The 26,969-nt window shown below is 31.5% G+C and overlaps 2 protein-coding genes across 3 annotated transcripts; one reads left to right on the top strand and one right to left on the bottom strand.

The window, feature by feature from the left end:
• Positions 1–17,492: 17,492 nt before the first annotated feature.
• Positions 17,493–18,742, top strand: LOC145047439 (small ribosomal subunit protein uS17y). The gene is made up of 6 exons (XM_078995710.1): positions 17,493–17,593; positions 17,694–17,734; positions 17,840–17,940; positions 18,050–18,194; positions 18,297–18,386; positions 18,485–18,742. The coding sequence occupies exons 1-6, from the start codon at positions 17,582–17,584 to the stop codon at positions 18,576–18,578; spliced, it is 483 nt and encodes a 160-aa protein (XP_078851836.1). The 5' UTR covers positions 17,493–17,581; the 3' UTR covers positions 18,579–18,742.
• Positions 18,743–20,427: 1,685 nt separating this feature from the next.
• On the bottom strand, positions 20,428–25,970 carry LOC145047438 (methylmalonate-semialdehyde dehydrogenase [acylating], mitochondrial-like). 2 transcript variants are annotated; one of them, XM_078995708.1, is made up of 18 exons: positions 25,768–25,970; positions 24,757–25,444; positions 24,576–24,673; positions 23,651–23,722; positions 23,401–23,562; positions 23,252–23,330; positions 22,981–23,135; positions 22,742–22,885; positions 22,493–22,558; positions 22,362–22,412; positions 22,116–22,267; positions 21,931–22,021; positions 21,770–21,850; positions 21,622–21,699; positions 21,460–21,539; positions 21,216–21,385; positions 20,745–21,144; positions 20,428–20,671 (listed from the first exon to the last, which is right to left on the bottom strand). In XM_078995708.1, the coding sequence occupies exons 2-18, from the start codon at positions 25,298–25,300 to the stop codon at positions 20,653–20,655; spliced, it is 2,442 nt and encodes an 813-aa protein (XP_078851834.1). In that variant the 5' UTR covers positions 25,301–25,444; positions 25,768–25,970; the 3' UTR covers positions 20,428–20,652. The 2 variants fall into 2 exon arrangements, with proteins under 2 accessions (XP_078851834.1, XP_078851835.1); XM_078995709.1 differs by having other exon boundaries at positions 25,840–25,970.
• Between the last annotated feature and the right edge of the window lie 999 nt (positions 25,971–26,969).

Raw genomic sequence — 26,969 nt, 5'->3', positions numbered from 1 at the left:
GTAAAACTTCGGCGGGCCATAACTTCTTCGTTATAGCTCGGATTTCGGCATTCTTTATATGTACGGAAACCTTGAGACATATTCCACAACTTGGTTAAGATCATTTATTCTAAATAATCTTTTGTCGAAAAGTCGTTTTCGACCCCTATTGCCTCTAAATTGACTAGCCCGGATCTACGGGCGTTACAATTTGGTTCTGATCGGGCCTGGTACATAGGTCAAAAAAATCATCGAAGGGCCCAGATATCGCTTCTAATCCTCCAAGGACTAAAAGGAACAGATAAACTTCGAATCATATGCTTGTACTACTACTTGTTGAATCATGCACAAATGCACATTTTATAACATCGAGTTACTGATGTGTTTTCGTGCAATCAATGTACAACCAACTCATAGGCAACAACTCATATCTCTAGGTTTGAAGACTTATATGATATTACCGTCTCACTATCACTCGAGATGAATTCCATGAAGTGATACAAGTGAGCATGGGTTTAATCCAATACTCAGAACTTATGAGCACTCATGAATGTTGTAGCAACTTTTTCTATGTCCAACACCTTAGTGTTGGGATTAATATATTGCTTCATGGGCTCGGTCCTTAGCCCAGTTTTGATAGCCGGTATTGGGCCTGTCCAACCGTGCATGTTTTGTACTAGGGTTTAGTATATAAGCTGCATGCATGCAGTCTTAGATGTTATCGCTTTCATTATTTTATTTTCTCTAAGTTTTGTAAACCTTAGCTTGCCTCTACAGCGGAAGTTCTTTGTCGAGCTCTGCTGAGGCGTGATGTAACGCCTGTGTTTCCAGGCTTACCATTTTTAGCAATGTAATGGTCTAGGTTAACCTTTGTAACCCGTTTTGAAATAATAAGATTGTATTATTTGAGTATTATGTGTTTTGTGCTTAATTGCTTAATTATGTGGTTTGATTAATTAAGAATAAAAATAAGCGTCAAAATTTAAGTGTAAAATTAAACTTTATATCTTTAGATAATGTTGTAGTATTTGAAACAAGGTTTCCGAAGATATAAAGAATGCCGAAATCCGAGTTATAACGAGGAAGTTATGACCTGTTGAAGTTTCGCGACAGAACCGGCAACGCTGGATAACGTAAAAAGTGAGATTTACGTTAAAGCGATATTTAGCCTTAGTGATCTAAACGAGAATCGAAGATCTCGTTGTTAGTATCAAAGCGATAAAAAGTTAGGCGAGAACGGACGTCAAACGAAGAAGTTATGAATTTATAACGAAATTTTCTGTCCCGGCCTATTAAAAATAAACAATAAAAACAAGGTCAAAATTAGCCGACGGAGTCTAAATGAAAGTTGTAGAGCGTAGTCTCACCTTTCCGTGGATATAAAGAACGTCGAAAACGGAGTTCGTATGAAGAAGATATGAATTTCCGAAGTTTATTAATTAATTTGTATTTATTTTTAAATCAAAATTCGAAAGCATTATCCGAAGGCGAGTCACAGATCTTATCCGACTTACGCGCCGCGTAAGTGAGTACGCCCCGCGTACTCCGAAGGTGTCGACATCGTAGCAAGTGGCTTCGGATGACGTAAGCGATGATGTTTCTCGGACCAGTACGCCCCGCGTACGAGAGGCTTCCAGCCTCCTATAAATAGGATGCGAGGGGTCCGGGTTTAATTGCTAATTTCCTCTCGTTTTTGTGCCGAAGCTTTGCGTTTTTACCCCCGAAGCCATCCCGAAGCCCCGGTAATATTCCCGAGTCCCAAAGCGAGATCCCGAGATCCCGAAGATCCCGAGAAGTGCGGTTTCCGAGCCGAAGCTCTGCCCACGAGAAGTTCGATTTTTGTGGAGATCTTCCAGATCTGCTGTGGATTACTACTTCTGCAAGTCTTAGTGCTGTCCGATGATCTTCTGATCAAGTGAGTGTATACTACCTTTCATAAACGCAATAATAATACAAGTATGGTTCGAGGGTATTAAGTTTATTGTCGTTTATACGTGTGAATGCGTTGTTACTTTCTCATAACGTATAACTATGAAGTATTTTATACGAGATACGTGTTATGTGTATATTTTGTTGTTATGTGTGTGAATGTATATTCACTTTCTTCTATCTTACAGATCTGATTATTTCTATATGAAATACGTGTTAGGTGTGTGTGCCTCGTCTGTTATATGGAAAATATATTGATCAAGCATGCTATACAGGTTTTGAAAATATGTATAAAAATGTATGTTTTTATCTACTGATATGTTGGGTAGAACATGGGTAGATAGTTGGTGTGTAATAAACAGATAAGAGGTCTCGTTGTTGTTTTGATCCAGTCATCTAGCAGAATTTAGATGACGACCACGGACTTTTCTAGACAGTCCAGTAGAACGCTAGCAGGCTCATAACCTGTAGGTGTTAATGAACTTGGGTGTTCATTCGTTGTATTCCATCCCCCTCATGGTTGCCTTATTTGACTTATATTGTTGAGGAAACCTCGCAGCATGTGTTGTCACCCCGATGAAAATATTCTTAGATTAGGTCCCTTGTGTTAGTTATTTTAGGGACATAAAGTGAGAATAACGGGAATGGGTAACTGGGTTATTGTTGGTTGATAATAATAAATTTAATTATTTATTGTGGGTTGAAAACCCTATATGCTCACTAGGCTCCCAAGCCTGACCCACTCAGTTTTATTTGTATTACAGGAAGTGGCGCAAGGGCGTAAGATGGATCAACCATCAAGTTGTTTTGTTTACAAGTCTGTATATGTATATATTTGTTGAATGACTTGTAATATTATCGTTTATGCTTATTGGTCTATATCGGAACATGACACCCCGAGTTTTGATTATATAATGAAAAATACATTTCTTTTATGAAATGCTTTGGTAAACATTGTTTTATCATGTTTTGTTTTTGGGAACAAATTCCGCAACTCTTTCAAATCAAAAGGATTTACTCTGAATTTATTTTAAAAGCATAAATGAAAATCGGTCTTTTCTGGCCGAGATTTTGGGGATGTCACACGTGACTTTATTTTGAATCATAAGCATACATTTGATTCCATCCTGTGTTTACTTTCATACTGTTTTTGACTTGTTTGGTTTCCATAATCATACCTGTGAAAGATCTAATCGATCTAGAGTTTCATTCTCAGCAATTGGTATCAGAGCAGGAGACTGTGTAATTCATACACATCTTTTATGTCAAAGAAGTAATTAGGGTTTTTAATTCCGCGTTGATTGATATTAATTAAGTCGTCATTCCATATTGACGTATCTCATTAATTGTTGATCTAACCCTAATGATATATTACAAGTTTGATCTTTTACAAGTAATCGATCAAAAGTCATTACAATGTCCATGGATGATTCACAAGCCAATCCAATCAACATCTCCAACAGCATTGGTTCGACAACAAGGATACCAATCTTGTATACACAAGACTATGAAGTATGGACACATCACTTCGAAGACTATGTGATTGGATCAGAGACTTAAATATGATGTTGATGAATAAAGACTGGGCTTTTGATAATGGAAGAGTAATTGTAGAAAAGTTATCTCGCATAAAAAAAACAGTAACTATAGAAAAGTTATCTCGCATAAAAAAACATATTCTTTCATTTTTTAGAAAAATTAGAATTCATATCAATGTTTGAATATTTTCAAATAGAATGGCAATTGTTTTGTTAAAATATCAGTTTGCCCATTTTCTTTTTGATTATAAGTGTAAGAATGTGCAAATTTTATAGGAAAGCGCAAAGACAGGTCTGATAATGATGAAGTTAGCGAATATGATGTGGATGTTCTTACTCTCGCTTCATCTGATTCAAGGTACACAATCTTCTTAAGCTATGTTTTTTTGGTATATAGATGCAATAGTCGATTGCTATAAGCCTATAATGATTGCACTTGGACTAATTAGCAATTTCACAGTATTACAGATGAAATATCCATGGATTGTGAAATGGTTGGAGTAGGCCCTATTGGAAACAAAATCGCTCTTGGAAGAGTCACACTATTAAATTCACAATTTCACCTTCATATGGGTCATCATCACTTATAGTTTTGACTTTTGACATTGATCCATGGTTAACTTAACCCCACAAAAGACTCCAATCATCTTAGATGTTTTTTTACTTAATTAGAAAAGTCATATAGATAATTTCTTTTTTATCCAATACATAAAGATAACTTTTTACAGTTTTGCCCTCATAAAAGTCCTAACATTTTACTAAACACGTGTAAATAAGTGGGGAAACGTTACATATGATGAGCATGTTCATCCAGTTGAACGAGTAGTTGACTTTCGTACACAAGTCAATGTCAACTTTCAGTAGGTTAGATGTTGTGCGTGTAACTATTCCTAGAAACAACACCACATCAGAATCGGATATTAAGTTAAGAAAAGAGGGTACTTCTGGAAAATTAATGCCAATAGTGATATTGTAAAATCCATTTGATTCTAAAAAGTTCTCGAATGTAAATGATGAAGGAGAAGGAGAGAAACCATTAGCTTCTATACATTTTGTGAACGATTTAACACGTTATTAAGTGACACTGATTCAAGTCGAGTTGCTGAAAGAACTGGTTTTACTTCAATGAAAGAATATGCTTTTGGGATTCATGTAAAGCGAATAAGTTTTGAAGATGACAAAAGTTCTATGTTCGGAAAGGTTGAACATAATGTAGTGACAAAATTACTTCTAAGTGACGAACCTGTATTTGTACTTATTTAATTCTCTGACATATTATGTTTATATTGTTGTTCATGCCAACATTTTATCAAGTCATTATTAAAATGTGTTCTTTGTAAATAAAACTATGAAATTATCCCTCATGTCAGGTATTTTAGGTGTTATGATGTAGATGTTTTTATGATATGTCATTAACTATGAAATGTTGTCAAATGATTTTTTGTCTATAGTTTTGAAATTGTTTTAGTAGTTTAGTATATATGTTTTTCTAAGAAAGAACGATAAACAACCAAAACTGTTTAGATACTTAATTAACACATAAAACATCTAAATCAATGCAGATGTCATATGTCTTTTTGTTCATTGATAAAGTTTTTTATATTTTTTTTCCCTTTTTTCTACAATATTTATTCAAACTTTTGATATTTAATCTAATGAAAACGATTATTTTATTGTATCCGCTCATGCAACAAACAAAATCACCACTTCCTCTCTAATAAACAATTTTTTTTTAACCACCTGTTACACTCATTTAATTTGACAGATGTCATTTTATGGTTATTTTAAATTAATTTTTTCCACTTGTCATTTTATGAGTTTTTCAATTTTATTAAATTCCACATAATATTTTAATGTAATAATTGCAATAAATGTAGTAATAAATGGATATTAATTTCATTAATAAACTTATCTTTTAATTTCAAAATTCTCAAAATTAAAGTTCATTATTTTATTTACTTTATTTAAATTATTTTTCTTAAATTTAAAAGATAAAAAACATTCCCATTATGATAATTCATTATTTTTCTTATTTTCTTATAAATTTAAAGTTCTCAAATATTTTAACTTTTATATTTAACTTTTTTTTTTTAATTAAGCCAAGTAATACATGAGTCTCACAACTACTATATATGTAATATCCATAAAAATTAAGTCAATTTAAAACTTTTTCAACCATTTAAAACCATTAAGTTATTACAAAGTGTTTTCAAAATAGTTTAGACATCAGAGTATCTCATAAATCAATATCATAAAAACGAGAGGAGGTACACGATCACGCCTTCGCCTTCCCGCGATCATCTGAAGTACTCGAAACAAAAACCAAAATTATAAGCCCGAAGCTTAGTGAGTTCCCCAAAAACACCCACACACAAAACAATATACATATAATCACAAATAACAAATCATGAGTCCAATCAACCATCAGGTTGGAATACCTCAGGCCCTCAACCATCGGGTTGGAATGCTAACATATTATGGGTCCAATAATCCTCGGGACGGAATAATCATCCTCAGGATGAATAGTCACGACTCACAACCATCGGGTTAGAATGCCCTCATACTACGAGTCCAATCATCCTCGGGGTGGAATACTCATAACCCATAACCATCGGGTTAGAATGCCCAGGTCTGTTGGCTCTCGTATAAAGCAGATAAGCCTCAACCACTAATCAAACATGTGCACATATATCAGATAATCACATAATAATCTATATATACAGACAAACTGATCTAATCGATCCTAACAACATAATAACATCCTATCTACTAGGATAACAATCTAACATATCATAACAACATAATAACATCCTATCTACCAGGATACCGATCTAACAGGTTATACGATTCTCGAGCATATAACATATCAAGATAGCAATCCAAAGAGGGCCGACCTTGGTGCCTTTGACCCCATACTACGAGTCCAATCATCCTCGGGATGGAATACTCATAACCCATAACCATCGGGTTAGAATGCCCATGTCTGTTGGCTCTCGCATAAAGCAGATAAGCCTCAACCACTAATCAAACATGTGCACATATATCAGATAATCACATAATAATCTATATAGACAGACAAACTGATCTAATCGATCCTAACAATATAATAACATCCTATCTACTAGGATAACGATCTAACATATCATAACAACATAATAACATCCTATCTACCAGGATACCGATCTAACAGGTCATACGATACTCGAGCATATAACATATCAAGATAGCAATCCAAAGAGGGCCGACCTTGGTGCCTTTGACCCTTGAGTATAGTGAGGAAAACTCACCTCACAAATGTCGAAATGTAGTGATAAGATCAAACTCCCGAATCACAGCCACAAACTCCACCACCTATATCCACCATATGATCACTTCCATGAATTCCTAAATTACTAAAATACCCCTAGAAATCAAACTATTCAACCTTTGGTCAAAGTTAAAGTCAACAGTCTAGGTCAACTGTCCATGTTGACCCAACTCGTCGAGTGCAGTTCACTGACTCGTCGAGTCCTTCCAGAAACCGCAAAATCATGAAAACCCTAGTTGACTTGCCGAGTTTCCAAACAACTCGTCAAGTCCATGTGTGTCCAAATGTCGAGAAAACCCTAACTGACTCGTCGAGTCACCTTACTGACTCGCCGAGTCCATGCAGAAATCCACCACGACCAATCTTCATCCGACTCGTCGAGTTGACCATACAACTCGTCGAGTCCCTTTAGTCCATTTATCATTCAGACGTTTTTAAGTTGCCATAAAGCTCCAAAATGCAGATCTAACCTCTTAGGGTATGATTTCTACATAAAGTTGCAAACTTTACGTAGATGCATGGTCCTAGGTGCCAAAACCAAGATAAAGGAAAGTTTTATCCCAAAGAGAAGGGTCCAAGCTTGCTAAATCTGATAACTTTATCTCTATAGGGACTTAGGACTTAGGGGAGTACAAATCTGAAGTTACAAATTCAAATCATGGCCAATACCCGAAATGGCTCACAAGTATGATAAAAATGGCCCTAAACCTATGCATGAAGAGATCTAGCTAGAGACAAGTCAAGGTAACGACTTGTTACCTTCAAAATGATGCCAATATGAAGTAGAGTCAGATCCACAAGCTTCTATTTGCTCCAAGCTCCTTAGACTTTAAGCCTTCTTCACAAAATCCACCTTCTAAGCTTCTTAACACACAAAAATGGAGAGTCGGCGAGAATATGGTTTTCTGAGATCAAGAGGGATTGTAAGGGAGGTAGATGGAGGCTAATGACCCTTTAATTAGGGTGCAAAACCCTGTAAATTATGGTTTCATTTCTTAGCTCCTAATCGTCGATTTGGGGTCCTCCGACTCATCAAGTAGACCTCATAAATCACGCAGGCTGACTAATTCCCACACGACGAGTTGGGGGCCTCCAACTTATCGAGTAGGCTTCTTTAAGTGCATGAAATCCCTGAATCTCATTCTCAAAAATCGGGATGTTACAACACAACAAAAAAAAGGTGCCAAAATCCAATCCGTGCGAAACACGAGGATCGTCTACTAGTTCAGTAACAATTGCATGTAAAATAAACATAAACTCAATATTTTTTACTAGCTTCCTATTAAATCATATTTAAAGACCTCATATGTACATTTCATAATTAAATAAAGAGTTGGTTACCCTTAGATAAAATTTGTAATATTTTTTATTATCTTCCTAGCAAAATCATATTTAAAGACCTCATAATGTACATTTTATGATTAAATAAAGACTCGGTTACCATTAAATAAAAATTGATTTTAGGTTAAGTAGATTTATGTGATTATAAACTTATAATCCTATATCATACTCCGAATTGATTTTGAATAGAAATTGTTTAAAATACATTTCCTTTATGTACAAAATGGTGCATTCTTTATTATTATGGTATTGATTTTTTTTAATATATATATATATATATATATATATATATATATATATATATATATATATATATATATATATTGTAACGCCCGTAGATCCGGGCAAGTCAATTTAGAGGCAATATGGGTCGAAAACGACTTTTCGGCAAAAGATTATTTGGAATAAATAATTTTAACCAAGTTATAGTATATGTCACAAGGTTTCCGTACATATAAAGAACGCCGAAATCTGAGTTATAACGAAGAAGTTATGGTCCATCGAAGTTTTACGGCAAAACCGGCACGGCACCGGGAAGCGTAAAAAGTGAATTTATGATAGAAGACTTTTTAGCCTTAGTTATCTAAACCAAAGTCGTAGAGTATGTTCAAATGAGAAAATCCGTAAAAAGAACGCCCAAATCTGACTCCGTATGAGGAAGTTATGATTTTTCAAAGTTTCAGCTTAGTAGTGTACAACCCGAAACTCGAATTTTAGTTCGAGCGGTTTTTGGCTTACGCGACCTAAATGAGAGTTAAAGATCTCAATAATAGGAACTCAACAGTAAAAAGATGGATGAAAACGGAGTTCGTATGAAAGAGTTACGAATTCTTTGCGGTCATTTAACAGTCTAAACGCCTCATACTGTTAAATTTATGATCGGTCGAGAATTAGCCGACGGAGCCAAAATGAAAGTTGTAGATATTATTTTTACCTACGCATGGATATAAAGAAAGTTGAAAACGGAGATAGTATGAGATAGATATAGACGAAGCTTAGTCGCTACTTTTCGAGCGCGGCGAATTCGATACAGTTTTGTAAATCCGAAATAGAATGAGAATTAGCCAACGAGGTCTAAATGAGAGTTGAAGATCTCATTAATAGGAACTCAACAGTAAAAAGACAGACAAAAATGGATCTCGTATGCGAAAGTTATAGACGAAGCTTAGTCCCTACTTTTCGAGCGCGGCGAATTCGATACAGTTTTGTAAATCCGAGATAGAATGAGAATTAGCTAACGAGGTCTAAATGAAAGTTGAAGATCTCATTAATAGGATCTCAACGGTAAAAAGACAGACAAAAACGGAGCTCGTATGCAAAAGTTACGGACGAAGCTTAGAGGCTACTTTACTATAAAACTCCTATAAATACAAGGGTGAACTCCTCATATTTTCTTCACACCATAAGCCTCTCTTTCTCTCTCTAACTTCTCTCTAGCCTCCCTAAACCCCTCCAAAGTCTACGGAACCTCCCTATCACGAGAAGAAAGCCCCGGAGCGCCCGACGGCTCCGAGAAGAAAAGCTTTCGGCTCGGAAACGCTGCTCCAACGAAGCCCGGTTTTTAATAAAAACCCATTGTAAGTGAGTTATGCCTATACTATATTTAATATAGCTTTTATTTAATTATAGTAACATTATTAGGACCTTAAAATAATTATTTGGGCTATTATTATGAGTTATATTGAGTGTTATTTAACGCTTATATAATAGTAATAATAGCTAGACTATTAATTAGTCGTGGTTAACGTTAAAAACTAAACCCTGGTGGTATTGATACTAGGTTTAGTCGAGGAAAATTGTTTTGAGATAACGAAGTGCTGTCTGAGTTCGGAATCACCACGTAATCAGGTGAGTGCATAGTCCCTTTCATCTTACACATAGATATGAAGTATTTAGTATAAACTACGTGGTATGTGTGCATATTATCTGAATACTTGTTGTCTATGTTGGATGAACGTTTTATACATGTTTTAAAGGATTTAAACTGTATATGTATTTTATATATACGAATATGTGGGGTATGATGATGGGTAGATAGATGATGAGAGATAGAAGATGACGTGAGTATACATTGGCAGCTATAGACTTAGTGCCTATGGGACAAACACCGGTAGCTATGGACTTAGTACCTGTTGAACGCTGGTAGCTATGGATTTAGTACCTGTTAGAAATTGGTAGCTATGGACTTAGTACCTATTAGTTAGACACTGGTAGCTATGGATTTAGTACCTGTAGGAATTGGTAGCTATGGACTTAGTACCTGTTGAACGCTGGTAGCTATGGATTTAGTACCCGATGAGTAGGATATAGCAGCTATGGAATTAGTGCTTTACGAACTAACATCGACAGCTATGGATTTAGTGCCAGTTCTAGAACCCTGGAAGTAAGGGACTTCGGAATAAACGAATGAAGGATAGATGACTCTTAGGATAAATCCTTAAAGAGTAAAGAAGATAATGGGGATGGGTAATTGGGTTGATTGTTTGATTAAACATAATAATTATATTATTGTGGGTTGAAAACTCTATGTACTCACCAGGTTTCCCAACCTGACCCACTCAGTTTATGTATACCACAGGTGACGAAATGAAGTGACATTACACTGAGAGATTTAAAGAGATGTAGATCACTAGTGTAAATAATTGTAAGTTCTGTTTATGCTTATGTTTCTGTATTAACGATGACATCCCAAACGTTTTAAGATGAATAAAAATACGTTTCTTCGAAAATGTTTTAATAACGTATTTATCGTGTTTTTCTGGGAACAAATTCCGCAACCTTTTTATAAAATGAAGTACTCTGATTTTCATAAAGCATAAACAAAATCGGTCTTTTCTGGCCGTGATTTTGGGGATGTCACATATATATATATATATATATATATATATATATATATATATATATATAGAGAGAGAGAGAGAGAGAGAGAGGTAAGTTTAATTGAGAAAATAAAAAAGATTGCGAATAGGGGAATCATTCTCAGTCAATCATTTAATTAGCATATTAGCATAAAATACACGGTGACAAATTTGTAAATATTATATATTAACCTTCAATCACATATACTATTTCTTCTAAATCGTTTATCTGTTCTTCATCAACACCATATGTTATTCGTTCATCTCGATTGCTCCTCTATGTTATTCATCAACATCATATGCTATTCATCAACATCATACGTTCTACTACTTGTTCGCTATCAAAATTACATGTTCTTCATAAAAAAAAAGTTACCGACACTTCATAAAAACATCAATTCTTTATCAAAAATCCTCATTTATTCATCAAAATGTTGTGATTCGTCATTAAAAACATTTATTTGTGCTATTAAGTGTAACTCGTAATTCAATCTTGTCCAGTTTCGTTGACATCAAGCAAAATCATTAAAATAATCCACATTTATCGATGTCACATCATTTAGTGATCACTAATCATCGAAACTTAATCAAAGGAACCTTCGTCAATATCAAACAACAGGTAGCAATCGAAAGTTCATCAACATAACCATATATTTAAAGATTTTTAAAAAAAAATCGTTTTTCATACTTTTTTTTTTCACAATTTTTGATATAAACATATTGATTATTAATCGATTTTGATAGGATTTGATTTGTTTGTAATTATTGGCTTCAATTGTGAATTTTTTACCACAGTTATATAAGTTAATTTATTTGCACGTCAACTGTTCGATGAAATGCATAAACTAAATATATCACGTGATATTCACAAGTGAATATGCATTTATACGAGAATCAATATATATCATTTAAAAACACAGAGCAAGTATGTAATTGATATGTGAATAATATATAAAAAATATATTCACATGCGAATACATGTAATATTCACAAATGAATACAGGTAATATTCATAAATGAATACAGGTAATACGTCATTTTAAGATTCTAAGCAAGTTTGTAATTCATATGTGAATAACATATAAGAATTATATCCGTATGTAAACATATGCAATATTTACAAATAAATATATATGTAATAATTAAATGTGAATATATATGTATTATTCACAAATGAATAAAACTGTCAATAAAACCGAGGACTATAAAATATATAAAATTAAAGATAAAAAAAATATTTGATAAGAATATATATACTTATTCACATACAACTAATCTTTTTAGGTTAATAAAATAATTATATAAGCATATATATTTTTATTAATGTTATATTCATTTGTGAATAAATGATAACTTTTTTTTTCAGAAAATTATAAAAATAGAAAAACGTCATTTTGAGGCCCTAAACAATCCCGAATGGTCGAAAACACCGTACGTCATGGCGAAGCGGTGAGTTTTGTAAATCGCACAATTTTACATCAAATATGCGAATTTCATCCAATTCCGAGACTAAACTTCTTTGAGGCAAATTGTTTTGATGATGTCACTAACTTTTCATTTCTACTACTGATGACATCATCATTATTCATATATGAATAAAGTTTAGAAATCATTACGACATATTTACTGATTATGTTACTAACTTTAATCCCACTAGTAAAAACATGGTTATTGTAATCTGTTATTTTTATTTATGTGAATAAACTATACATGTTGATTTATTTATTTTGTGAATACAACTTTTATATATAAAAATAAATAATACACTATAAGAATTGTTTTTTTTTTGTATAATGTAACAATATTATTTTACATGTAAAATCAATATTATACTAAGACAAACAACATTGTATTGGTTAATGAATATCATTTGCATTTGAATTTAATACGATCAAAATGAATAATATATTAAATTGTATAACATTTACACATGAATATAAAAAATATATCGTCTTCATCAGTGATATCTTCTCAATTACATCAACCACCGAGATATGAACCAACCATTGATTGAAATGTTATTCTTTTATTGAGTTATAACGATGCCTAAAAAACATGTGAATACACATAAAAAATGTTAAAAATATACTTTTAGTTCATAATAATAGCGATTTATCACATTCTAATTATCACATGGTATATTTACATATGAATGTATAATCATATGTGAATATTATATGATATATGTTGTTTATATTGTATATTTACATGTGATATTACATGGTATATTCACACATGAATATTACATAGTATATTCACATATGAATATTATATGGTAGATTCACATGTGAATATTATATGGTATATTTACTTGTGAATATTACATATTCTAGTCACATCTAAATATTGCATGATATATATATTCATTCATGAATATTACACAGTATATTCACATATGAATAATATATAATATATACACTTGTGAATATGATACAAGATATTCATATTTAAATATTAAACAATGCATTCAGTTGTGAATATTACATAGTATTTTCACTTGTAACTATTAGATGATATATTCACTTATGAATATTAGATGATATATTCATATGTGAATATTACACAGTTTATTCACATATGAATATTACACAGGATATTAACATATGCATATTACAAGATATATTCACAAATATATATATATATATATATATATATATATATATATATATATATAATTTTTATATGTTATTCACATATGAATAACATATAAAATTATATATTTGTTTTGTGTTTTAATAATCATATACTGATTAAGGTGCGAAAACGTATTCATATGTGAATATAACGTGGTAATTTAGTTTATGCATTTCACCAAACAGTTGGAGTGCATACAAGTAAGATTTCTTAAAAATGCTAAAAACATGATATTTTGACTATTTAAAACTTAAAAAATAGTAGATTGATAGAGAATTATATGAAATTTTTCAAAAAAAAATGATTTGATGTTTTTCTAACCTTAATTTCGAAGTTTTGTTTGATGATCGATGATGAATGATATAAAGTGAAACTGTTGTTGATTATTGATGATATTGATCTAATGACATTGTGAGTACAATTAATCGTAGATGTTGAAGATATTCTCGTATTCAAGCATAGTTGAAGGTTGGATTGAAAGAACCAAAAACGAATTTTTTTTGGTCTACTGTTGAATGATGTTGATGAACGTGTTTTTGACGAAGATGGATGATTGATTACCACTAGATGATGTTGATCGATGATTTAATTGAAAAAATCTGGATAATCGTTGAATGTTGGAGAAGAAAATTTGGATGATGAACGATCGAGTAGTAATGAATTTGAATTGTTATCAAGTTATCCACAGTTACATATCTATGATTGAAGGATATCATATTATATTTACAAATTTGTCACCGTGTATTTTAAGTTAAGATGCTAATTAAATGATTGACTGAGAATGATTCCCCCATTCTCAACCTTTTGTTTTTCTCAATTGAACCCTCCTCTCTCTCTCTCTCTCTCTATATATATATATATATATATATATATATATATATATATATATATATATATATATATATATATATATATATAAACACTGATATATTCTTAAAAATAATTTTAAAATGCAATATAAATGGAAAAATCTTAAAATTCTTTTTTTCTTAAATATTATTTTCGGAACTTGAATTAACTAAAAATAAATAAAAATAAAATAAAATAAATAAAAAAAATCTCGTTTTTTTTTTAAAATACATGAAATATTCTAATAGAATATTACACTGTACATATTCTAAAAAATAATTTTAAAATGCAAAATAAATAGAAAAATCCAAAAGTTCTTTTTTTTAAATATTATTTTCGGAACTTGAATTAACTAAAAAAAATAAAAAAAAATACGTCTCACGGTCTCACAAAATTAGGTTGTCTCATATGAAACTAACCATATATATATATATATATATATATATATATATATATATATATATATATATATATATATATATATATATATATATATATATCTTTACTCTCTTATAAAACAAATCTCACTATTTCTAAAAATAGATTGAATATAATAATATTATTTTTTTAAAAATGTTCAAATCATTAAGCTAATAGTATAAGTAGTCATCAATAAAATAATATTAAATTTTAACCTGTGTTTTGAATCCTTATATTTCTCAACAAATTCTATTTCCTTCCCTAAATTTCGGATAATTCAAAATTTAAAACCATCAGAAAATACATGTTGATTCAAATATCCCTCCTGCAGATAACTCTTTCTTAACAAGTTTTTATTTTAATCTTTACTTGTAATTGATTTCATCATTTTTAACTTTTTGTATTTTTATCTTATAAATATATTAGGTGAATGCTTTATTATATCAGGTTTGTTCCTAAAAAGGTTTTGACTATGTTTCTTTAATGTTGGTTTTGCAGGTTCAAAGAACTCAACCAAGAGGACCAGTTAGAACATTGTATTATCATTAGTTTGTATATTTTGACATCTTACTTTTGCAATAAAGAACGGTTAAACACAAGATTTGACATGATTAAGGTAGTTTGTATATTTTTCATCTTGTTTAGTCTAAAAATGAAACCTTTTTCATCATTGGTCCTTATAATATCAAGTTTCATCACATAGACTTCCTAATTATGGTGATTATTGTCCTTATTATAAGGTTCTATATAGATTTTGTTCAATATTTTAAGGTTTCGAGAACCTAAATCAATATGAATCCTTGAATTACATACCATCGTTGAAAATGTTTTAATTTGTGACCAAACTTGGTTTAAAATCACAATGAACAAGTTGACACCTGAGTATTTTGGCCTTCTCAAAGGCCTATTTATCGATTTTTGAATCACAACACATGATATTCTAAAAGTTTATTTTTATAAGCTATTATTTATATATTTTAACATTTTACTTAGTAGGACATCAAATTAATAAAGGAATTAAGGAAAACGAAAAAAAAAAAGAGGACGATAAACAGTACAAGTGGTTTGGGTATGTATAAATGGAAGTAATAACCATTTAGGGGGTGCTTAACAAAAAAACTTATTGCTTATTAGTTTATTAGCTTATAAGTTAATAAGTAAGTGTAGGGTAACTTATGAAAAAATGACGTATTATAGGTTACCCACCGGAATAAGTTATTTTAATCCAAACATTTTTTTAACTTATAGTGATGTGGAACCTAATAAGTTATTTTAAAAAAGCTTAACCAAACACCGCCTTAATATGATATTATATTACTCTTGAAAAATAGATGTCATTTAATATTCGTTTCTCGAAGTGAACGCAAAATGATTTTAACTCAAAAAATCAAATTATTCGCCACCGGTCGCTTTGCGCGGGTAGATAGCTAGTATATATATATATATATATATATATATATATATATATATATATATATATATATATATATATATATATATATATATATATATATATATATGGGAAAAGTGAACATACCCTTAAGGGTATATAAGCTTAGGTACCCAAACTCACCATAATACGTCATTTTGTTTGATATATTTATTATAATGTTCTTCAACTTCAATCCTTAACTTGATTTATTTTTAAGATTTTTAAAATTTCATTATTATCTTCCTCTTACATCACATCTTTTTGACAAACATCAATTAGACTATATATATTATAGTTCAAAATGAAAATTATGTAAGAGGAAAATAAATGTGAAATTTATAAATTTTTTTGAATGAAATCAAGTTAGAAGTTGAATTATAAGAACATTAGACAATTACAATGTATATATATGATACAAAACGACGTAGTATGGTGAGTTTGGGTACCTAAGCTTATATAACCTTAAGGGTATATTCATTTTTCCATATATATATATATATATATATATATATATATATATATATATATATATATATATATATATATATATATATATATATAGGGGAGGGTTCATGCGAAAATGCAAATAATTTGCGAAAACGCGAAAACAATAGAAACCTATGATATTATGTCACCTCAACATTATATTTTGGAAAATAATTCATCCAAACTTTGAAATACATGATGATAATCGATGATAGATGATAAACTGTTTCATATTAGCAAAGTATGATTTTTAACATTTTTATTATGAAAACATGAATTTAAAAATGATTAAAGACGTGAAAAAGATATAATTATAAAAAAACCGTCTTTAAATCTATATTACCATAACACCATCCAATTCAAACTTACTATCTTTAATTTATTGCTAATAAAATTACTTTTTTATAGTACATGTGTTTAATTTTCATAAGATAAAATTTGTTTTCGCGTTTTCGCAGAATATTTATATTTTCGCATGAACTTACTTCTATATATATATATATATATATATATATATATATATATATATATATATATATATATATATATATATATATATATATATATTGAATCATTTTTATTCCCTGAGTATAATTTAATCATGTACCACAAATTTTACATTCCATCAATTGTAGTAGACAGTTAGACATAAAACAGCAGCCCAGCTCACTAGAGTCATCTATTGAATAGAAGCCCACAAGGCCCAACTTAACATCATTAAAAATATAAGCTTGCTAGGGTTTACATCTGCCTCCGCTTATTTTCTCCCTGTGCTTCCGCCACTGAAAAGCTCCGATCTCTACCAACAATGGCTGAACAGGTTGTTATCTAATTTATCAACTCTCGACTTTTATGCTCATCTCGTTTCCTACAGATCTTGACATTTTCCTTTCCTTCTTGTTTTCTCTATTTCCTGATAGACGGAGAAGGCGTTTTTGAAGCAACCCAAGGTGTTTCTATGGTGAGAAGCTAGCCACTTTTCGTGTTCGAATTTTGAGTTATTTTATCTATATTTATGCTAATTTGCATATGGAAGATGATGTTGGTATTCTTAATTGTGTATTAGTTCGAAGAAAAGTGGGAAAGGGAAGAGGCCTGGGAAGGGCGGAAACAGATTCTGGAAGAGTGTTGGTCTTGGATTTAAGACTCCAAGAGAAGCTATTGAAGGTATTAGCGTTCATCAAACACCTTTTCTATCTGTTTTTTTCAAATGAATTCGAAGCTGTTAGATATGTAATTTATAGGATGATCTTAAATATGTACTTGATATTTTTAGGAACTTACATTGATAAGAAGTGCCCTTTCACTGGCGATGTCTCCATTAGAGGTCGTATTCTTGCCGGAACATGCCACAGTGCGAAAATGGTGAGAACCATTATCGTACGTAGGGACTACTTCCATTATGTGAAGAAATACCAAAGGCAAGATGACACAAACCCATCTCTTGTGATTGATCAAATACGCTTAAATCGATAACAGATTTGAAATTATCTTATTTGTATGTTGTGTTGTTTGATTGATAGATACGAGAAGAGGCACTCGAACACTCCAGCTCACATTTCTCCATGTTTTCGTGTGAAAGAAGGTGACCGAGTCACAATTGGACAGTGCAGGTGACATTTTAGATATAAACCCTTGATTTATATTTTGATTTGATTCTTATATTTGATATGTGATTTGAATTTGTTTGTTCTTTTATATGTTGTTGCAGACCATTGTCAAAGACTGTGAGGTTCAATGTGTTGAAGGTGACTCCAGCTGGATCTTCTGGTAGTACTGGGAAGAAGGCTTTTGCAGGCTTCTAAGGAAAGAGCTTTATCTTGAATTTGATTTGCTGGTTTTGTAGTGATACTTGTTTTTTTTAAGAGTTTGGTTTAAATGTTTCAGTAGATGTATTTTTTTTTTACTTTGATGTTCGCAATTATGATATGATTGTAAACATTAAAAATCAAATTTTGATTTGGCATTAGTTCTTGTTTTGGCTATTTGTTCATTTTAATGATGATTTTGATAGTAAATGTGAATGGGCTGGTCCTTGTACAAACTTTTCCCAAGCATAACAGATTATGTTTTAGAGGATTGTACAAATCCTTTTAAAATAAAAGAAGTTATCTGAAACAATAGGCTATTGAAATAAAAGTTGAGAATTCGATTAAAAATAAGCGAATTATTTTCGTATTGCAACCAATACCTTAATAATTAAAACCAATTTAAATATTGCAATCAATGCCCAAATAAATTACTAACAAACCAAAACATCGTCTGTCAATATTATCCAAGACTAACAAAAGCAACAAATTAACTAAAAGACTACACACCAAATATTGGTTTCATTGACAAGAACAACTACCTATCATGTTTCTCTATTTGTAGTTGGGCATGAACAGCAATACCACTCTTCAAGGCCTCGTGCATCTGAAACATCAAGTAAGGATCTGCAACTCTGACATGGTCCCAATGTAATGGATGCAATTCTTGAATTTTTCCATACATTATTTATTGGAGATTTTAGTGATGCAAAGACAACTTGTGGCTATTGATTTGTCAAAGTACAAGAAAAATGTAGATAGATTTGGTGGGATATTGCAATTAAAGCATGTAAGGCGAATGATGACTTTGATCAAAGTAATGCGTTTTACTTTTATTTATTTATTTTAATAAAATTTCCATATTGGTGAGGACTTTTTGGCGGATCAACTCTTCACTTGAAAAAGCTTGCAATGAATTTTTTTTCTTTAACTAATAGTTCATCCGTTGTGAAAGGAGTTGAAGCAGGTTTAAAGGGATTAATAATATAAATTTTAAATGTCAAGTAATTTACTTAAAATATAATTATAGATTATTATATTGTGTATTATTTAAACCATTTGTTTCGTTGAACTTTTGTAAAACAAAATAGTCTGTAAACCTCAACATAAATAGCCTTGCAAAAATTATACATTTTTGTCCAGTGTCGACCTTAATCAATAACTTGGTTTTAAGTTGATCTTGAAGTTATTTGACTAATAAAACTTAGGATTTAAATGCTACTAAGGTGCTGTTTGTTGTTTGTTAAAAACTTTTTCATACCTCTTATTGTTGTGCGGTACAGCACACGGATAACACTTTTAATGTCGCAGTTGTTTGCTTTTTAGAAATCTTCAGAGTAAAAACATTTGTGCGTGTTCTGTTTGGTACAACACTTATATTGCCTCTTCTAACGTCTTTCAACCTTTTATATATATATATATATATATATATATATATATATATATATATATATTGTTTTTCTTTTGTTTATTCTTGTTGATTTTTTTTTATTTTTTGATTTTTTATATTGAATAATGATAATTTCTTAATGAAACATCATTATTTTTTCCTGAAATATCATAAATTTTTGTTAAAATACCATACATTATTAACTTTTCGGTATTAAAAAACTATTTCGGTTTATAAAATCAATTTATTTTATTTTTTTAATGTTTACAGTATGCAGATGTTAAAAAAACAAACACGCTTCTTATTACAATCTACATTAATTTGGTCCATCTCTTCTACTGCATAGGTTATAGAGATTGTTTGTAGACTTCATGAATTTTTACTTCAAAAAAAACAAACACCTAAGTGATTTTGTGGGCGTGGGAGGCTTAACCTATTTTTTATCATGAAAGAAGCTTTACCAAAATCCATCCATTGATTGAACAACATAACCGCATATAAAACCAGTGTGACTACACAACACAACACAGGTATAGGAAATTTAACTAGTTGATTGAGAGGAGAGCTTCCATTAGTATTTTCTTCCAAGTACCATGAGCTCCATTTGTTACTTCACATGACGTGTACTATAACCAAAATACACCTTTACACCACTACACCCAACTACTCAAAACTCAAAACCTACTGTGCATTTCGGCTCCTGAGACCAAAAAATAAAAAAATTCAGACCAATTTAATTTAAAAAAAAAAAAAAATTGAGAAGAATGAATTACCAGTTTAGAAAATGGGTCAAGAACTTGGGGTCCTGTGATCCATCAGACATGAGCAAAGCAGGAGACACCCCTCCATCACTGTTTTGAAAATCCCTGAGCTGCAATCCCAGGGACACAGCTTCACCTTCACCCGTGTTATGCTGCTGCATTCCAAATTCTGGCCCATTGTCCAACTGAAGATGATCATGATGATTATCTGATGGAGATTCCAGTGGTCCTCCTCTGTCTGAATCAGGAAAATTATGGGTGGGTAATAGCAACGAGGTTCCATCTGTTGTTTGAAAAGTGGTTGGAGGCATTTCAAGCAGCCCTCCCCCTCCTACTTCATCGCTACACCTGAAATCCTTCCATTGCTGACTCACCGTTTTAATCTGCGAATAAAACTGAACCCCTGATCTCCCTACAAAACATTTATCATTTATTCATTTCCATTTCTTTATATTTTTATATATATAAAAAAAATAATCTTACCTTGAAAGTTTAGGTCTCCTGAGAAAGATGCTTCTGTTCCTGTAAATGAGAAGAAAGGCAGTGGGGATGGGACAGGGACATTTACACCAACCTGCCCCGCTTCTATTTCTGTTTGGAATTTTCTCGCTGTTGCACCGTTTTTCGTGAATATTGAAGCCCCGAATCCATATCTGATTAATCATTTCATTTTTTGGAATATAAATTAATGATTTTTTACTCCTTTTTATCAACTTTCTGACTTTACCTGTTTCTATTCACAATAGCTATGGCTTCCTCCAAGCTCTCCGCCTGCATACACAGAAGAACCGGCCCAGTAATCTCCTCCTGATCACACAAAAATATTACTATCTAAATTATTTATTACATGTATAGTAATATATATTAATATCAGTATATGATCCATCACCTTGTAACATTCCATTACTTGTGTAACATCAGATAAGATGGTGGGACCAACAAAATTTCCCATTTCATATTTTGGAACCTACAAAATATTTCATCAAATCAATATTTTTAATAGATTATGTAAAGAGAATGGAAGATAAAGAACCTACCTCCAGATGTCTTCCATCAAGAATTAATCTTGCACCAGCTTCAACACCCACTTGGATTAATCTGATTACCTTTTCCTTTGCCTGTAAAAAAAAATAAAAAACATCACAATTATTATTATTTTTTTTTAAATAGTCAAAAAGTATCAACAAGACATGCATACAATTTTATTGATCACAGGGCCAAGGTCTGCATCAGGGTCAGTTCCCACATTTACTTTAAGTGATTTCACACGCTCCACTAGTTTTTCTTCCCTGTATAACATTTCATCCAAACAGGAAATTTTATAACATTTATTAAATAAAAAAACATTTGATATACAAGTAAATAGACAAATCAATAAAATACCATGGTTTTGAACCTCCAACAAATACAACACAACTCAATGCTGAACACCTTTGCCCTGCACCACCAAATCCAGCACCAGCAAGAGCATCCAAGGTGGCACCCATGTGTGCATCAGGCATCACTATTGCATGGTTTTTTGCACCGATATTTGACTGATAAATAAATTATTACAAAAATAAAATAAAAACCCAAATCAAAAACAATAATAAAAGAAAAAAAGAATCAACATTATAGAAATGAGACTACCTGAACACGTTTGCCATTAGAAGATGCTCTTGCATGAATGTGTGAACCAGACTACAATACATGAAAATTAAACTAATCATTAAACTGGCTCCTAAACTAAATAATTATATTTATAAAAATAAAAAACTTACAGAATCTGGGCCCACAAATGTTATAGCTTTGATATCATCGTCATCACATATAGCATTCACAATGTCCTGGCCGATCAAACAATTTGATCAATCAACTCTCAAAACTAGAAGTACTACTAACAGATTCGAAGCAGATTCTGCAAATAATCAGTTATTATTGGGCAACAACAACAACTCTTTTTTTTTTTTTTTAAGAGAAAAAAATCTATATACGTTTTTTTTTTAAAGAAAAGGGTTGCATATGCTTACATTGGTTCCATGAACTATATTTAGTACACCATTTGGCAAGCCAGCCTCCATTGCTAATTCTGCTAGTATCATGCATGCCCCTGGATCTTTCTCAGATGGCTTCAGAATAAACGTGTTTCCACATGCAACTGCAATCGGAAACATCTGCATCATATCAAATCATCAAATGTCATATCAGACTGAATCTATATCGGATACATACATATTAAATGAAAACTTCAAATAGGTAAATTAATTACCAATAATGGAACTAAAGCTGGAAAATTAGAAGGACAAATTCCAGCACAAACTCCAAGTGGTTCCCTTATGTTGTAGCTATCAACTCCACTTCGTATGTTTGAAACAAATTCTCCCATTTGGAGACTTGTCATCCCACAAGCATGTTCAACCACCTCTACACATAAACAAACAAACAAATATATAACAGTTATCATAATTCATACTTCATAACTTTTAAGTTTGATCAATTATATATTGCGTTTGCAGAGACATAAATGAAAAGATCCACACCAAGCCCACGAAGCATTTCGTTGCGTGCATCTTTCAATGTTTTTCCTTGTTCAGATGTTATATTTTGAGCAATCTTGTCCTACAAAACAATCAAGATTTGTATTAAATAATATCTGATTAGAAAGTCAACAATGAGGTCAAACACATACGATGTCTCTACGAATAAGTTCTTGAAACTTGAACATGATACGTTGGCGGGCCATGACAGGTGTGTTTCTCCATGATGGAAGAGAGCATTTTGCTGCAAATACTGCAGCCCTGAACTCTTCACCTGTTGTTAGAGGAACTTGAGAAACCACTTGTTGGGTTGCCTGTTTTTATTCATAAATAAAGTATTCAGTTATTCAGAATCTTGGGAAATTTAATGGGAGAAGAGAAGGTAAGAATTTGGGAAATTACAGGGTTTATGACATCAATAGATGTTCTTGATTGGGAGTCTATAAACATACCACCAATGAAATTTGGCACCCTCTGAAAAAATAAACAACCAACTCATGTAAACACAACTTTACGGGTGTCTGATGATGTAATACTATCTCAACAAAATAATATAGAAATAGAAAGGAATAAATCTATTCCCTTTAAAAGTATGTTTTCGTATTGAGAAAGAGGAAGGAGTATGCAAACCCACAATCTCAATGTTATTACATCCATTAAAGGTAAGATATTGATGGTAAAATATAATGTTAATGAATCTCACTTACACACACACAAAAAAAACATATTAATGAATCATATCCCATTAATTATAATTCTTGTATGAGTTTTTAATTGGCAAAGAAGAAAAGTGATTCAAACCCATGACCTTGTTATTGCCATTAACGCGAAGCACTTGAGGGTAAAAGTTTATATTAATGAATCATGCATCCCATTTATTATAAGTCTTGTTTTGAGTTGATTATTTAAACTCACTTAACTTATTCAATAACTACGTAGCATGATTCCATATTCTAAGATTTATCTCCTAAAATAGATATTATAATTAGAATGGTTATTATTAGGATTAAACTGTTTGAGAATTATCTTGAGAGTTTATAAAGAATCTGAGATAAATTCTTAAGAACAAAGATTGTTCTTCAAGTTCTTCATTCTAATCATATCCATTCATTTTGCTATCCTTCCACCATCAAAGTCCTTTTGGAGTACTTAGACATTAGCTTTTCTAAACAGTACTCAAGGATTTCCTACATTTCATTCTATTTAAGTAACTAATTGCTAGGTTTACATAAACATTACTATGGAATTTCATATGCGAGTCTCCAGAATTCATATAACATAAGCAAATATGTTCACAACAAATTTCTTATGAATTAGGCATTCTTACTGGAGGATAACGCTGTCTCCAAGAAGGCTCTGAAGTAGTTGTTGAATTAGAGTTCCCTTGAGCTGAACTCTGAGGTCTCAATGTTTTATATCTCCTAACTGATCAATGATCATCACAGCATAAACACAGTAAGAGGCTAATTGAGATACTAAATACTAATCTTCTTTATGAGGATCCATACCTGTAAGATTCCCTTGCCGAAGCTTGGTTTTGATGTTGTAAACATGTTTTGGAGTTGATAAAAGCTCTGGATTATGCTGTCTTAATCTCTTCAGAATTTGGCGTGGTTTTAAACCAGCTTCTGTCATCTCTTTAATAAGCAATACCTCACTTTCTGTAAACCTGCGAGCGGATGGATGCTGTGTGATATCACTTAAAGGTTCATGGTTGTGGGACCCGTTTTTTACTGAAAGTACCCAAAAACCATCATCTTTTTTACCAACAAGTTCAAATGGACAATTTGTAAGGCGTGAACCAGACTTTCTTTTGCGAACAAGTTCACCAGTTCCATCATCATCTGTCTTACGCCTGTTTCTGTAAACACCTCCTCTTTGGCATCCAAGAACTACAACTTTCTCCTTCTTGGATTGCTTAATGGTGACAACGTATCCCTGAGACACACCAAACTCCCCAACATGTTGGATAAGTTCTTCACGATCAAGGAAACTGCCAGGTGGAGGTGGAAGCATTTGTGGAGCATCTGAAACGATTTCATAATCATCCATCACCCAGCAAAGATGGTTGTTTCAACACTGATCAGCAGACTAGGGTTTGGACCGCCCTCTGTTAACTGAATCAACTATGGATATGAAAGTTCCCGGTTCTTGGAGTCACGAAATCACCAATAGTTTCATTATAGGAGAAATTTCCTGCATTAGAGCAATGTACTGTGATGTTATACTTCCAATTCGATCAGCAATAGTCGCATTTTATGATTTCTCTTTGAGATAATAACCCACCACGCATGTAATCGAACATCAGATACATAGTCAAACAAAACCCCGATTTGGACATGCTGAATATGCATATAACGAGTATAAACCCTAAAATCGTTTTTTCACGTTATAATTGCTTATAATAGAACGAATCACACATTGAAACCATACCACATTGTATGGTTGCATGAATCGAACAAAAAGAAAAGGTAACTATAATTATACCAGTAACTTGAGCTCACACAAAGAAACCATACCTTCGTAAAATTCTACCTCAAAACCTTTTTATCAATCACTGGATAATCAACCAAGGGGTTTGGGGAAACTACCTAGGGATGCTTCAAAAGCTTTTCAGATACACAAAACTCCGATGAGTTTTCTTGATATCTACCTTCCCACCGGACGACGAAGAGACCTAGATCGGTGAGTCAAGAAGACAAGCTGAAGCCGATGCTATTTTATTTTTATTTCTTTTATATATATATATATATATATATATATATATATATATATATATATATATATATATATATATATATATATATATATATATATATATATATATATATATATATATATATATATATATATATATATATATATATATATATATATATAAAACCCATATATACCTTTATTTATTTAATAAATTATTTAATTATTTGTTAAATTATGTGATGCATTTAGGAACACAATATTTGCTAGAAACATTTGAACCCAAATATATATATATATATATATATATATATATATTAAATAATTTAACAAATAATTAAATAATTTATTAAATAAATAAGGGTATATTTGGGTTTTAGACACATTAAATTAATAGGATAATTTAATTTAATCCATTTAATTAAGGAAACAAAATAATTAGGTTTGAGATAATTTCTCTCTCTTATCTCATGTCTTCTTCATCTACAAAAGAAAAAGAAATCAAAGGAGTCGACTTCACAATTTCACCATCATCTCCATCATTTATCACCACTCGCACATACACACCACCACTAAATTATTCATTCTTTAAGAATCAAAGGGCTTCAAGAAACTATTCAGGTATCAAATAGTTGTAGGTTCGGATAGTACACCGGTTGCCTTCACTTTCTTAATCGACAACGATTCTTAGACCACCACTGCAACAACCGATGTGCACCTAAACCACCGCAACGACTTTATACAATCAAAGCTTTTTCCTACCACGGTTCATCATTGTCGAACAAAAATTGAAGTTTTTTTTAGTCTTACCGGTTTCCATTGTAACCCAAATCCTAACAATTTAGGTTTCATCACGATTTGTCGAATGTATTTTGGCTTGAAACATGCGAACACATAATTTTGAGGTAAGATTTATTGCTTAATAATAAAATAGGCATTTAACCCTATCTATTAGATTTAGTGATTTCGTGTTGATTTCTTCCCCATTTCTTGCAAATCGATAACCTTTTTCTATCGACATGTT

This window comes from Lactuca saligna, chromosome 5 (assembly GCF_052625555.1).
Source record: "Lactuca saligna cultivar CGN05327 chromosome 5, ASM5262555v1, whole genome shotgun sequence".
Taxonomy (NCBI): domain Eukaryota; kingdom Viridiplantae; phylum Streptophyta; class Magnoliopsida; order Asterales; family Asteraceae; genus Lactuca; species Lactuca saligna.
This window is presented reverse-complemented; position numbering and strand designations above follow the sequence as displayed.